The sequence below is a fragment of the Ptychodera flava genome, chromosome 10 (assembly GCF_041260155.1).
Source record: "Ptychodera flava strain L36383 chromosome 10, AS_Pfla_20210202, whole genome shotgun sequence".
Classification (NCBI taxonomy): Eukaryota; Metazoa; Hemichordata; class Enteropneusta; family Ptychoderidae; genus Ptychodera; species Ptychodera flava.
In genome coordinates this window covers 4,482,404-4,497,571 of record NC_091937.1, presented here as the reverse complement: position 1 = coordinate 4,497,571, position 15,168 = coordinate 4,482,404, and the positions used below count along the sequence as shown (strand labels likewise).

The following is a 15,168-nucleotide window of genomic DNA, read 5'->3' as shown; positions in this document are numbered from 1 at the left end:
GACTCTGGTTTTTGCTCAAAATTGCAACATACTTTACATCAATCGAAGTTTTACAATAACTTGATTTGTAGATGTATCTCAATTTTAAATTCATCTACAATAAAAACGTATACACTTCTATTTAAATGAAGATTACCTGAAGTGCGCGCCTCGAAAGTGAAAGACTAAAACGTCTGCTCAAACTTTCCGCGATGAAATTTTCAAGCATTCCCTTACCACATCAAAAATAAAAATCAGGGGTGATCGTGCAAAGTTTTTACAAGAGAAACAAACTACCCGACATTTACCGATATTTGGAATTCAAAATGGTCACATCCCTGTATTAACTCTAGGGTGAAAAATAAAACTTTCGATTTTCGAGAAAGTAAGACGGTAAAAATTTTGCCTACGCCAAGAGTTATAAAATGAGTCCTTACAAGCGGTAGACCAGCAAAGTATTAAACAAAGTTGACAGCTAGAAAGTCTGTCCCGACGGCGCATTCTTATAAGTCATGGAATTGTCTTCGGAGGGACGGTGGAATGATAATCCTAGTTGACAGACTCATTATGTAATAATCTAAATCTTTTTATGGTATTATCTTTATCGCGTCGGAAGTCTGCAGTATTTGTAAAGAATATTATCAATAAATCCGTTTCAGATCGGTTCAATACCTTTGTCGAATGCCAAAGTTTTCACCTGTAACTCGGGGTGCCACACTACTCACTTTTCCATGTACAACTGATCTGCAAACCATTATACCAATAATTTATATGTTGATAGGTATGAATGACACCCCCTGGTAGAACAACTATTTACTGTATTTACATTCATGTGACATGGAATCCTCTTAGGTAGAGTGTTACATACCCTGACTAAAATTCAAGATGAGGGTGGCAACTGTATTGGTCACTTTGGCAGCCGTCAGTTTTGCAGGTTAGTACTTACATAGGAAGTCTATCCATCTGTGTTAAAAAGAAACTCACAGTCTGATGACTACCTGGACCATGTACATTGAATGATCCACTACTTTTAAGCTTAGATCTCTTTCCAATCTTTTCTTTCTTCAAAACTAACCGTCATGTATATCATGTAGAAATTCCAATTTGTGTCCCGCAGGCTGGGAAATACGACAAATTAATAATCAGTCACTCTTTCTCAGAGTCATTGATGCACTGAAAGTCGGGAAAGGTCGATAACATTGATATTACCAGAGCTGACGAAATAAATATTTTATTCGCATCAGTCGACCAAGTGGTCACCATCTTTGCCTAGGATCTCCTCCTCACAACGGTGTAAGGTCAAAACTCTTGAAAGCGCACTGCCTCGCCGGCCCATACCAAAGGAAGTTATGTGTCGTAGACGCCAATGGCAAAATTTATTTTCTCATCTATTTGTTTGTTTAGTTGGCTGATGTATTTCTTTATTATTTATGTATTTATTTATTTTTCTCAAGAAATGATCCAACATGGTTAAAATCATTGAGAATTTTCAAAACGGAAGGTATTACTTTAGCTACCCCTCGGGTATGGGCCAAGTAGAACTGTGCGCCGTCAGTATACCCTGATTTCACATCTTACACGGTCCCTCCATCAAGCGACTGTGTACTTATCTGTAATTGTACGCAGATTGAAAAAAAAACGTGAACATATGATTTACCGATACAAGATTGGATTCCAGTCCTGTTTAACCTATTGTCATTGCCGTAACTGACCGGACAACACCCGATGACTTGACAAGATATTGATGAGCTTTAACAAGACAATGCCAACAAAAACATGCAGATGGTGTTTCCACTTCGATTGTTGTGTGGGTTTTCCCAGTTCAACTTGATCGTCCTGAAACTTTGATGTTTTTTCTTTTTGATCTCTCGAATTGACGCGCCTCAACACAGAAAATTTTGCAAACACTTTTCTTCAAGGAAACCTTGAACCATTGTGTTTCATGACCAAGAATTTTTCAGTGGTAATCGGGCAAAATTTCAGATAAGACAAATTAATTATCGTGATTTATGGATATTTGATATTCATAATGACCTCAGCAGCCATTATGAATGTCTTAAGTTAAAGTTTCGAATATCACAAAGTGAAATAACACGTTAAGAACTCAAAACTCTATTACTTTCACCAATGATAAAATCAGTGTGTTATGTTTGAAATTTCAACATATCACACTTGGCCCCGAAGATCATCATAAGTGCAACACAATAGTTTTCAAACAAACAATTCTGCTGATGATGAATCTCTACGGCAAACAGTGCATTGTATAGCTAGATGTTGATTGCTTTGGGTGTGAAATATTGGCGTTGAAAGGGTCGTCGGAACTGAGCTCACAGGTTGCTTGGGAACCCTGGGACCGATGTAAACACTGTATCCAAGGTACGTTGGCAATTGATGAAAGTTAAAACATGTTTGTCATAATGTACATCGTAAAATTTAAATGTTGCAACTATGTTGACATGATGCATCTATATATAGTGCGTGAAATACATTGTTTTTAAACAAAGTCGCACAAGCGCAGTTCCGACGACCGCTTCCCTTTAAGACTTATAGCTCATCAACTCACTGTAGAATATTTTGATTGAATGAGGACGATTCTTGGTCAAAATCCAAGAACGATTGAAAAAACCGCTCTGAAAATCATTGTGAAAACAAACGACACCAAAAGACCTTTGACCACAGGGGACTCGTGCTTGTTGTTTATTTGTGTCTGTTTGTTTGTGTGTATGTGTTTGTGTTTGTTTATTTGTTATTTTTAATAAAATAACAGCGAAAAGCTGTTTTGTTAATATTTGTCAATAAAGAGCAGTTTATTTGTTTGTTTGTTTGTTTGTTTGTTTATATATTTGTTTGTTTGTTTGTTTGTTGATACGTATTTCCGATGGTTAGGGTTAGGGTTAGGCTTAAGTTAGGGTTAGGGTTAGGGTTAGGCTTAAGTTACGGTTAGGGTTAGGGTTAGACTTATTCACTCCCTCTATATAGAGGGAGTGAATAAGTCTAACCCTAACCCTAACCCTAACCCTAACTTAAGCCTAACCCTAACCCTAACTCTAACCCTAACTTAAGCCTAACCCTAACCCTAACCATCGGAAATACGTATCAACAAACAAACAAACAAACAAACAAATATATAAACAAACAAACAAATAAATAAATAAACTGCTCTTTATTGACAAATATTAACAAAACAGCTTTTCGCTGTTATTTTATTAAAATAACAAATAAACAAACACAAACACATACACACAAACAAACAGACACAAATAAACAACAAGCACGAGTCCCCTGTGGTCAACATTCACTTCATGTACCTACTCCCCATCAAAGTAAAATGCCTTTCTCTCTTTTCTTTGTACAGCATATCAAGAAGATCCATGCAGTGAAAATGGTGGTATCTGCGTAGAGTCTTCCTGCTGCCCGTTTAAAAATTACATTTCGGGCCAGTGTCCAAGTCAAGCCAGCGATATAAAGTGTTGTTACAGCAAACCTTCATGCAGTAAGTAAAGGTTATCTGTACGGTGACTGCCTTTATCTGCTGAGTAGATAGAGTTGTCCGGAACTCCATTGCAGGGTCAATGATATACAGTAACCACTCATCCATTTTGTCACCAAAATTGAATTTGATAACCTTCAAGTTCTCTGACCGTCATGACCTAAGTTTCGTTCTTTATATACACTGAATAACATTTTTATGTTTTCCATAACTCCAAAGCCTTCAACGAAGAACCATGTCAAGGTGCCGGCGGTGAATGCGCTGACAGTTCCTGCTGTCCCTACAATAACTACATATCTGGACTCTGCCCATCGCAATCTTCGGACGTAAAGTGTTGTTTTAGTACGCCTGCCTGTGGAGGTATGCTTAACTAGAAATATCACAACACGTAAATTTGCCTAAAATGTGGTGATTCGTTCATAATCTGTGTTGCAAAAGACGCTTACGTAACTGGACTTACAAATTTCACATCTTGATATGGACCACGTACCCTGGTTTTGAGTGTGAAATGACCGATGGATATTAGATTTATGTTTATTATATGTGTGGTTGTATTCCGTAATAAAACTATCTAGGTATTTGACAGATCAGAATGTATATTCAGAACACATCTCGAAGGCCAAAATCAAGCGTGGTAATTTCGTGCATATCAAGTTTTGGAGCCCCGTCCCCATGCAAGTAACTCTTCTGATAGGTATTAGAAAAACGATTACTTGAGACAAAACCAAACCAACTATTTTACTATGTATCTAGACGGCCTTATGCATGAGAATAAGTATCGAAAGCATTATTTGATCTATAGAATATCATAATCTCTAGCGATTCCTTAACATAAACTTGGACATTGAGCTGAAAAAAATCTTGAGGAATATCTTTCAGACGTAAAACTCGATATGGGGTTATGCAAAGGACATTGTATTTCTCCCCAACCTTTTGTATCCTGGAAGCCTAATGCAAAATACAGCCTGTTTCTTGAACCAACACCATCTCAGTCTGTCCATCCCTACATTTCAGGAAATGTATAATTGCATGTAAATCGAAAGCAAAAACTTTCTGACAGGCTTAACACTTAAAAGTAATTTCTTTCTTTCTGGCTGCAAAGCACTCCTAAGGTAAAGATGACGTTCTTTTCAAATTTTGCCAACACTACTGGTACCTCACGACCACATGAATTAAGCTACACCATGGACGAACAATACTGTCATGTTTAAAACCTTCCTCAGCTAACTATTATAATAGAAAAGAAAATCTGCACGAATAATGTGCACATGCTCTATTATTGCAGCCTAGATGATAAGAGACAATACACCTATAAGCTCAATCTGTGTAAAACCAAGAAGTATCAGGTGCAGCCAACTGAGCTATTCATCGAAAAAGCTTTCCCGCGAGCAATTTTTTTGAGGGCAGGGGAAATTTTAATATTGCTTGGGCAGGGGACATATTTTTAGCTGACAGGGATAAGATTTTAGGTTTTTTGTCGGGCAGTGCAAGTATCGATTGATTGGCCTTGGAACCGGGATTGGGGGACAAGGAGAGGGGAAGTTACATGCCAAGCTTTTTTACAGGGCAGGAAAATCGACAGATTGTTTCGTTACAAGGCAGGGGAGCTTCATGTCTGCAGGAAAATGATAACATTTTAAGGGGAAATGTTTTCCAGGGTAAAGGAATCGACAAGTTTTTTCGCCACAGGGCAGGGGAGCTTCAAAAATTCACAATTGAAAGGGAAAGTGGCAAAAATATGTGGGGAGTTGGTAAAAATTTGAGTGCGGGAGGGTAAGTCGAAAAATTGTCGATTTGAGGGCAAATTATGACCAGCTAATTAATTACTTTCTGGATATAAACTTAGTCAGTTCACATTACTTGTCCTGCACAATATATCTTATCGTAATAAGGACCCCTTTACAAGTGTAAATTTTGTTCAATGGCTGCACCTGAAGTATACAGAGATGTATTAATTTTTACTGCCTCACCAATAACATTTCAAGATTTCTCTTGACTGTCTTCCCTCCAATTATAAGAATTACTCTTCCTGATATCACAGCATGTTTGTTTGTCTGTTTGCTTGTTTGTTTGTTTGTTTGTTTGTTTTTGTTTGTTTTTGTTTTTTGGGGGGGGTTTGGGGGGGGTTGTTGGGTTTTTTCTTTATTAGACGACTCCGGAGGCGGTGGAAGCTGTGGCGCATCAGTTCAAAGTTTAGCATGTGAAATTCTCAACCACAAGTCCATTACACTTCTCACCATCAACCCATCCGGCGTCAATGATGGTGCCGATGCATACTCTAATGTCAAGGATACTTGCAATGGCGGGACCGCTCTGAGATCATCGTAAGTGAACCCCCAAACTGTTTGCCATGTATCAATTTAGACAATTAGAAACAGACAACAAGGCGATTTTGAGAGATAGTAATCGAGATGATTTGCATCTAAGGATATTACACTTGGGCAATTTTAAAATAGCTAGAAAACTAGGGGAGCTGTATGCAGCTCCCTCTGTGACCTTGAAAATTTCTCACAGGAAAATGTTCACCTGCTTCCTTCCCCCTACGAAACGTTCCCGTCACATATCGTTTTGCCCTCCCGATCGGCAAACATCCGTAAGCAACGAATTATTCTCAACGTCTAGCCTCTAGCAAAACGAGAGGCTGCGTTCACTAATAACGGGGGGCTGCGATTGAAATCTTATTTTATTTTTTCAGATTCCCCTTAATACCTTTAAAAACGTTCAAGTCGCGCCCCACCTATCGGTCAGAATTGTTCAAGTGCCCCCCCCCCCCCCCCCCTTACCATGTAGCCGCATATTTATTAGGAATGTACGCAAAGTAAAAGTAAACATGTATTGGGCAGTTCTGCTCGCAAATGTTCGACACTACCTGTTATTAGCAGTTTGTAGAGTTCTTAAATTGATTCGTTTTTAACTGGATCAGTAGACTTTTTTGATTTATCGATCTAATTCGATTTGAGTTTATCCAACTCTGGCCAGGTCAATGGCACCTGTTGACGAGCACTCAAAATGACGAACATGAGAGAGTATGCAAATTGTGAATTCCTGGCTATATTTCGCCAAATTGTGAAAAGCTGAGCACACAGTAACCTACCAAAAATATTTTGTCAAAAGTATAAGACGTATATGACTACATGTAGCTGCTGCGAAATATTGACAATACTGGAAGAATAAAATATTCCATAAAATATACGTTTTAATCTCTGAAATTAGGGTGTTATAATTGCACATTTAGTAACAAATAAATAATTTCCTTAGTTGCATATCTTTTCATTAATATTAGAGTCTTTACTGTTCAAAGTTTTACTTTTGTGTTATTGTACGATGATGTGAAAATTTAGAAAATCAAGGAAGGTGATCCCATCTGTTTTTCTTTAATATTTGATTATTCTCATATGCCAAAATTCAAAAATTCCTGATACTTTCAAGTCTCCTGGCCTTCCATATCATGTGTTGCTCTCTGGCCTGATCTTGTGTACAAGTATATTTCACTGCCATCATTTTGACCCAAACTTTTCTCCAACTACATCCGAGTCAGAACTATCACTGTCACTGCCAGTATGCGGTGGCAGTGACACTGTGTTCTTGTTCTACTCCCTGCAGCATGTTGAACTGTCCAGTATTGAGCTTGCCAACACAGCCTGTGTATGTGTACTGTGCATCTGTATAATTGACAAATGACTTTCAGTCTGGACTCTAATTCAATTATCACCCGACATATATTTATATATATAGGTTTTGCCTACAAACTGAATATTGTGTTAAAGGATGCTGTAGGGAGATAGCAAGAAACTGTATTTGATATATTGCAAAGAAATATTGAAAACAAATACCAAAAGTTGCAGCGTCTGCCCCGTTAGTAGGCCCACATATTTGTTTTTTCTTTACGAAAATTCATTCATGTTCAGATTTTTTCCAGATAGAAGTCATGAAATGTGATAACATTGTTCTAGGGTTTGTTTAATTATTACTATAAACATTAGACTAATTGGATGACATTAAAATGTTATTCATTTTTCAATTACCTACCAAACATTGGAATTGGAAAATGTAAAAAGTAAAGAGAACCAAAAAATTTTCAGGTCCTCCTGCAAAATTGACTTGAGCAAAATTTTCGAATCCCCCTTGAATTCCTCCAGCCTCCTCACCGTTTTTTGTTGTTTTTTTTTGGGGGGGGGGGGGAACGCAGCCTTATGTTTATTGAGAACAAATTGCCCGCTGACTGGGGTTAACTTCGTCAATTGATTTCGAAAATTGCCCCCCCTCAACTTAAAGAAACCTCAAAGTTTGAGAATACATTTGACGCGAACATTTTGTTAGTTGCCCCAATACACACTTGAGTATACCAAAAGAGCTCGTTTTGTCGATTTATGGTAAAAACATTTTCACTCTAATTTGTCAAATATGAGACACTCAACTGGAATGACGACTTCAGCCATAATGGTTTTTGCATTGATTGAAGGGAGATGTATGTGGAGACATATCACTATGCATGGTTTTGTAGTAGCATCTGTGACTGCCCTCATTTCAACGAGGGTCAATGCACTGAGTTGTTTCACAGTAACTTCGATTTATATATGCAAGAACATTTTAAGCGCTCTCAAGTTGTTCTTAAATGAATGACACTGCTACAGCACAGATGTTAACGAATCCAGCAATCATATGCAACTTTTCCGTATCTTTCAAATCAAGGCTATGTGTACAACTCGACAACGACACGAAATATGGTCTCAACAAAATGTAACCGTTTTAATGACTCGAAGTGCATCACAGAAAAGCACAGCATACTTCTTAATTCTGACTTTTATTGCATAAACCGTGTAAATTTTATTCTGGGAGACAGAGCATTCTATTCTGAGAGAGAGTGAGAATCATAAAGTGACGAGAGTGAATCGGTATGGCGAGGCTGTCCCGTGGTAATTCTTTGTCAGACCAATATAAGGTGAATTTTAACAATATGTCCGCAAATCTCGCAACAGATTACATTACACATTCCGACAAGCTGAGGGCGGACTGACCCAAACAAAAGAGAATATAAAATGGGTAAAATCTATGAACTGTAATCCAAATATTTTCTTTTCAGCTACTGTTGTTCCTCAGGATGTTCTCCTGGTGGATCTACTTGTCTTTCTTATAACGTCTTGAAGTATATAAAAGACGTGGCCGATGCAGCCGGCCCTGTACAGGTATTTACAACATACAATAATAATAATAATGTTGCTTGTTGCGTAAAATTACGTACGCGATCCTGGCTGGAATTTTATGAATGTTTCGTTTACAATGCCAAATAGTAACTCTTATGTAACATGCGACATGAATGATAAGAGGTTTAGTACATAGACACAGTGTTATCAGTATAAAATTTTCAGTTTGTACATTTTTGACCAAAGAGTCGAACGACAGCTGAAAGACCTCTCTTCACCATCGTTATAATGGGAGTTATTGCTCATCATTACAATTGTCATTGTACATTGTAAACTATGTAATTTGGAACTTAAACTGTCAATGAATACACAAATTGTTTTGTAGGAAAAGTTTCTCAACTGATTACCGGCTGATGGGTCATAATGCTCTTCTGTGTGGAAAATGAAAGTTTCAAGTTGATGTGTTGACTATGTTTACGGCACTGATTCTGTTTATTTGCTTACTTTTTGTTTGTTATATACTTTTTTCACTGTAAACAGGTGAATTCCATTTCTGGTGCGTGTCACTCATCAACATCATATCACTACAGAGGAACCGCTGTAGATTTTCAAGTTTCTACAGGGAGTAAATACTTGACTTGGATGAGTATTTGTTCAGCATCTGGAGCCAGTGAAAATCTTGGACCTGGTGATGCTGAACACAGCACACACACCCATTGCGCATTTAGTTCTTGATCACAATGGTAGTTAAATTGGTTACCGAAAAACAAAGAGTTATCAGACAGTAATTATCATGTTTGATTTCTGTGAACAATATAACTTTTAATAAAGTTCATAAATGAAATTCTTTTGTAATGTTTACAACAAGGATAACTTTTGATTTATCAACGAATGCCTATGGATATATTTGTATGTATGTACGTACCAAACGTACGTACGCACGCACTAACGCATTACCGACACACTAACGCATTCATGTATAAGTATATATGTATGTATGTATGTATGTACGTACGTACGTACGCACGCACGCATGCATGCATGCATGCATGCATGCATGTATGTATGTATGTATGTATGTATGTATGTATGTATGTATGTATGTATGTATGTATGTATGTATGTATGTATGTATGTATGTATGTATTTACGTTCGTATGTTGTATGACTGCAGCAGCACATCTTTTGCATTTGCTTGTTACGTCACAGCGATTGGTTCAGGGTTTTTTGTGACAAGTATTGAACAGGCGTCTTTGTCATTGTGCTGCTGTTTTGACAGTCAGTGGATATTCGGCTGGTTATTCGAGCTGCTGTCAACGTTTCCGCCTTTCATCATGGCAAAAAAGAAGCAAAGTGCCCTCAAGAAATTCCGAGACGTCGATTGGAAGAGCGTCAGGAATACCGTTTTTCTATTTGTAGGAGTGATAGCGTACATTGTTGCGGGTGGACTGATGTTTCATATGATCGAAGGACGCGGAAATACCCAGTATAGTGCACACAATTTAACAGATTTACGGTACCAATTTGCTCAATATATGTGGAACGTCTCTTTGGGTATGAATGAAAACGAATTTATTGTGTTCGCGGCTGAAGAACTGGAGATATTCAGGAAATTACTTGAAGACGCCGAACTTGAAGTAGCGGCAGCAAATTTCCATTTAAAGTGGAATTATCTTTCAGCCTGCTTCTTCTGTATAACAGTCATCAGTACAATAGGTGAGTGTGCTTTCCAATACGTCGAATTTGATGTCTGCCTAACAACAGCATACCGATGTCTAAATTTAATGTCTCCGGTTTGTCTTTTCTTTACTGTTCAAATTGCAATCAGCTTTCAAATGAGGGTATCTCGAGTTTCTTGCTCTAATTTTTAAGAATTCAGAAGTTGATATCCTTGAAAACATTTTAATGAAATTATTATCAGGGGCATAGACACATAGACTGTGAATAAAAGGTCAAGCTTTGGAACTTATACAACGAGTTTCTGAGTTGGTGAAGAAATGCTTACATACAATGAGAAAAGTCGATATGATCGCACAGATGTACACTGATTCTCGTATATAAAGTGCGGAGTTCATATTCTAGCTTACACTATGCCGAGCACATTCCGGCTTACACTATGCAAGTGAAAGGAACTGGTCAGTCTCTCTGGCCTGCAGGGCGGTGATTTTGAGGGGTTACCATGTGTTAGAAATGTTCAAAAGGAGTTTAAATGTGTTATTGATTGTAAGAGACCGGTCCATAATATCATAAACTGCGTTATACTTGCCACAAGTTGCAGTTTTCACAGCTGTGTTTTTATGGTCTCCATTGTAAAAGAAGAAAAATCACTTCCATCAACTCTGCACATCTGATTTGGCTGATATTTATAAAACTAGCTCCCTGGGGCGTCTCAAAAGATTTCATTGAAATCGAGCGAAACAAGCTCATTTTCTATGCTTATGTCCGTGTTGTTGGTAAGGTCGTGATCTAGCGCTTTTTCAATACTGAACAATGGTTTCTGAACCTTACGTTAAAAAGTTACCAGACAAAACATAATAGAAGAATTCACATTCCATACCGTCGAAAGTAGTACAAGGGCAGCCTTATAAATGTTGTTTCAGAGTATTAAAATGATGCATGATCACTGAAAGTATCTGTGATCCTTTTCACCGTGATTGTAATGAAAAAAAGACCCTGATAACTAAACTAGCCTTACAGATATTCTCATTGAAATGGGTCCCATTCTTCTCTTCAGAGGTCCGCCATAAAGGTGAAAGCATGTTGTGACGTATGCAATGCCCATTGTTAAATAGTCTGCATGTATATATCGATAGCAAGTGAATTTTCAGTGAAGACCAAAATTCATCTGCATGCAATACAATGAACAATTTATCATGTGTTGACAAACTGAACTCTCGGTATTTCTGTGATTACACAAAAATAATGTCCAACGATACAGTCACTGTTGTAACGTCCATAAATGTGATAATCTCCATAAATGTAACAAAAATCAACCATAAATGTAATAAAAACACCAACCATGATTGTAATAAATGGTAACCATAAATGTAATAATGAATGTAATAAATCTATATTGTCATCACAATTGAAGAATGAGCCCTTAAATATTTATCCATGTAATACAGGGAAAGTAACTCCACACATCGTTCATGTCTTGGTTGTTTGCGTTTTGTGTGTACTTTGTAAGTTTATTTTACGTTGAGTAAAACTGTTTTGAGTAAAACTGATTAGCTACGGCGAGACACAGCAGTAATATGCATGTCACTGCAGTCTGTACTCTAGAGTGGAGAGTCTGCATAACACCACGGTCGATCCTTTAACGCTGTTTCGAAAGAAAAAGCTATATATCCAAAAGTTATGTTCCCTACATGCGTTATTGATAGAATCTCTGAATTTTGATTTATTATTTTACGACAGGATATGGTACGGTGACACCAATAACACAAGGAGGACGGTTGGCCTGTATGTTCTATGCATTCCTCGGGATTCCACTGTTTGTCATATTTTTAGCAAAAGTTGGTAAACTTATTTCGACGGCTTTGCAATTCCTGTACCATAAATTCCTTATCGCCCGAAAGCGCTGCAGGGAGCTGGTCGACGCCGAGAAAGAGGCAAAAGGGCCTACCAAAACAGAGACTGTTGGCCTACAATGCGACGACCTCGAAGAAAAACCTTGCGAAAAAGTAGCCATGGAAACTATAGCTATACAAACCAATGATAACGACAGATACTTGCCAGTGAAAGAAAAGGTTGAGGAAGTGATAGAGGAGGAAGAAGAGGAGGAAGAGGACGAAGACAGAAGAACTGTTGTTTACAATGATACACCAGTCACGTTGTTTGTAATAATTTGCATATGTCTGGTGATAGGCGGATCTGTGGTGGTTACGTCCCTTCAATCGGATTGGACCTACCTCGACTCTTTCTATTTTACTGTAATCACTTTCACGACAGTTGGTTTCGGAGATTTGGTCATCCATGATGCGACAACAGTAACAAAGGACCAACTCCTTGCACGACAATCCTTTTTAGCAGTTTACATTGTGATAGGTCTGGTAGTAATGTCCATAACCTTGAATCTGGCGCAAGAGCAACTAAACGCTACTGCGCAAAGAATTGCGGACAAGAAACTTGAGGGGAAAGAGGTGTGTAACTGCTTACCTTGTAAGAAAGGCAAGAAATGTAAAGACGCAGATAAAACGGAAAATGAAAAGGACACTACAGTCTAGGACTGCATATACTTTAGCAATAAATGTTTACCTTATATTGGTTTTCGATTAAAGGACAATATGCTGGAGTTATCTCCATGGTAACTACCAAACATGTATTCATCCTGATATATCTATTTTATACTTTTTAATGAGTATGTTTTGGTACGATCTTCATTAGCCGATATTTACTTTGTGTTGAAAAAACAGCTTAAATAATATTTTCATCATCTTTTTCTAAAAAGCAATTATGTATTAATCTCGAGCTACTCAAACGAAAGTTGAAATACGAGGTTTAAGGCCTCTAAATACGAAGAATTTTCTAGTTTTCAACTTTATCGTTTAAAAATGAATTCTGATGAAGAAAATTTCACGCGTCAATACAGCAACAATAGTTGGGCTTTATCTGTATTGAGGCTGTGTTGGCGATATTATTTTTTGAATTTGAACAGAAAATTATATTTACAAACAACAAAAAAGTATTTAGAAATACATAGAAAGTTACAGCCAATGGATGGTGCTAATGGATGATGCCATATGATGAAATGTGTGCAACGATGTTTATAAACAGATATAGAGAGGATTCCCTCATTACAGTAAATATTTGCTCTTCTTCAAAACTAAAATGTATTTTTCTAAACCCAAGACTGAATTATAGCTCAACAACTTCGCTGTATTATCCATAGAGATGAGTCGCCACTATGAAACGATTTTCCATGTTGTCATTGATATAACTGGCCAATGGATGGATGAATTCAACCTTGCAAACAATAAAGACAGTGGGCACCAACTAATGAAACAAATTTCAACAGGCTTCACATCCTAGCATAGAAAGTCTGACGTTTTGTTTTTGTTTTATGTATCCTATTTAACAACAAAACTGTGTTTATGTAATATCGTACACACAACCATAGGGTCTGTGACACAGCCAAGCATATATCTATGTTTATGGAGCCTTTTATATGGCTCGGCCAACAGACTATACTATACAGTATCAGCACAAAGACTACACCAGTCCATCGTTATTTTGTACCTGCACGATTGTCTGATGAAAAACACAATGATAGTGAGATAAGTAGATTTACAATTGAAGTCAAACACAACTTTACTACACTATTATTTTCTCTGGAAGTGTGAAATAAAGTTTGTATTCATTTCCAAATAGGATATATCAGAGTTCCTGCCTAAAATTTGCAATATGCAGAGCATGGGTGTAATGTTCATTAGTTCAGGGTTCCATTCTGACAAGTTAACCATTTGGGATATACGATATGTGTTATAATACATAATGATCACTGGAAAAGATGACCTCAAACCATTTACACATACAATTGTCGTCGACGTAGTTTTCATTGAAAAACGATATTCGTTCTGGACGGCGCCATTTTGAAAATTGCACTGGTGACATTTGCGTTGTGGACCAAAATCGTCGACCAACACCAAACAGGTTATTAGAAGGACAGAATCATACTTTTAACTGAACAAATGCGACCCGGCAGTAGTTTGCGAAATTTCGGCTGACAGTGTACGATATTGTCTTAATTGTTTTCAACGAGTTTTAAAGTTGCGAGTCTTGTTTACACTATACGACACTATCAGACTCCCCTGTTAGCCTCGATGTGGCCGGCAAAAAGAATCATAAATAATAGTAAGGGAGAGGCCGAGGGACTTTGAACGTGATTTGTGATTTAAAATGATTTCGACGTTTGTTCTTTTATTGCAGTGTATGCAGTGTATTGTTATGCAGTGCAAATGCCTCGATCTGGCGTGCTAATCGTTATCCATTGTAAAAGACAGCTTCAGACCTACGAGTTTCATTTTATTTCGTATTATTTCGTTTATTTAAGTATATTTTCAGGAATTCCATTTTTTACACCAATCACAGCCTCTCTCTCTCTCTCTCTCTCTCTCTCTCTCTCTCTCTCTCTCTCTCTCTCTCTCTCTCTCTCTCTCTCTCTCTCTCTCTCTCTCTCTCTCTCTCTCTCTCTCTCTCTCTCAGAACAATCCAATGTTAAGTGTGTGCGCATAACTTGTTAAATGCAATGAGTTAAAGATATATATATATATATATATATATATATATATATATATATATATATATATATATATATATATATATATATATCGTCTATGCATGTACAATGAACTGATATATGAATTCTGAACTGATATATGAATTCAATGAACTGATATATGAATTCTAGTCAAGAATTCACTTATCAATGGTGCAGTCTACAAATGTACAGGCTGAGTTGACATGCAAATCATCGTGTATCTGAACATACTTAGGGAGTAGAACAAAAACAAATAGTGATAGGAAATCATCAAAAGGTACAGCCACTGGGCTTTC

At 37.3% G+C, this 15,168-nt stretch overlaps 2 protein-coding genes across 2 annotated transcripts; both read left to right on the top strand.

Annotated features, from left to right (window-relative positions):
* Positions 1-798: 798 nt before the first annotated feature.
* On the top strand, positions 799-9,486 carry LOC139141385 (uncharacterized). Its single transcript, XM_070711009.1, has 6 exons — positions 799-913; positions 3,335-3,472; positions 3,689-3,829; positions 5,619-5,793; positions 8,553-8,655; positions 9,154-9,486. Exons 1-6 carry the CDS (start codon positions 865-867, stop codon positions 9,346-9,348), a joined length of 801 nt encoding a protein of 266 aa, XP_070567110.1. The 5' UTR covers positions 799-864; the 3' UTR covers positions 9,349-9,486.
* Positions 9,487-9,835: 349 nt separating this feature from the next.
* Positions 9,836-13,986, top strand: LOC139141800 (TWiK family of potassium channels protein 18-like). Its single transcript, XM_070711461.1, has 2 exons — positions 9,836-10,329; positions 12,031-13,986. The coding sequence occupies exons 1-2, from the start codon at positions 9,948-9,950 to the stop codon at positions 12,837-12,839; spliced, it is 1,191 nt and encodes a 396-aa protein (XP_070567562.1). The 5' UTR covers positions 9,836-9,947; the 3' UTR covers positions 12,840-13,986.
* The last annotated feature ends 1,182 nt before the right edge of the window (positions 13,987-15,168 follow it).

Coding starts and splice junctions, on each gene's coding strand:
- LOC139141385 (XM_070711009.1), top strand. CDS start 865: ATGAGGGTGGCAACTGTATTGGTCACTTTGGCAGCCGTCAGTTTTGCA. Junction 3,473..3,688: donor TTACAGCAAACCTTCATGCA/GTAAGTAAAGGT, acceptor ATAACTCCAAAG/CCTTCAACGAAGAACCATGT. Junction 5,794..8,552: donor GGGACCGCTCTGAGATCATC/GTAAGTGAACCC, acceptor TTTTCTTTTCAG/CTACTGTTGTTCCTCAGGAT.
- LOC139141800 (XM_070711461.1), top strand. CDS start 9,948: ATGGCAAAAAAGAAGCAAAGTGCCCTCAAGAAATTCCGAGACGTCGAT. Junction 10,330..12,030: donor AACAGTCATCAGTACAATAG/GTGAGTGTGCTT, acceptor ATTTTACGACAG/GATATGGTACGGTGACACCA.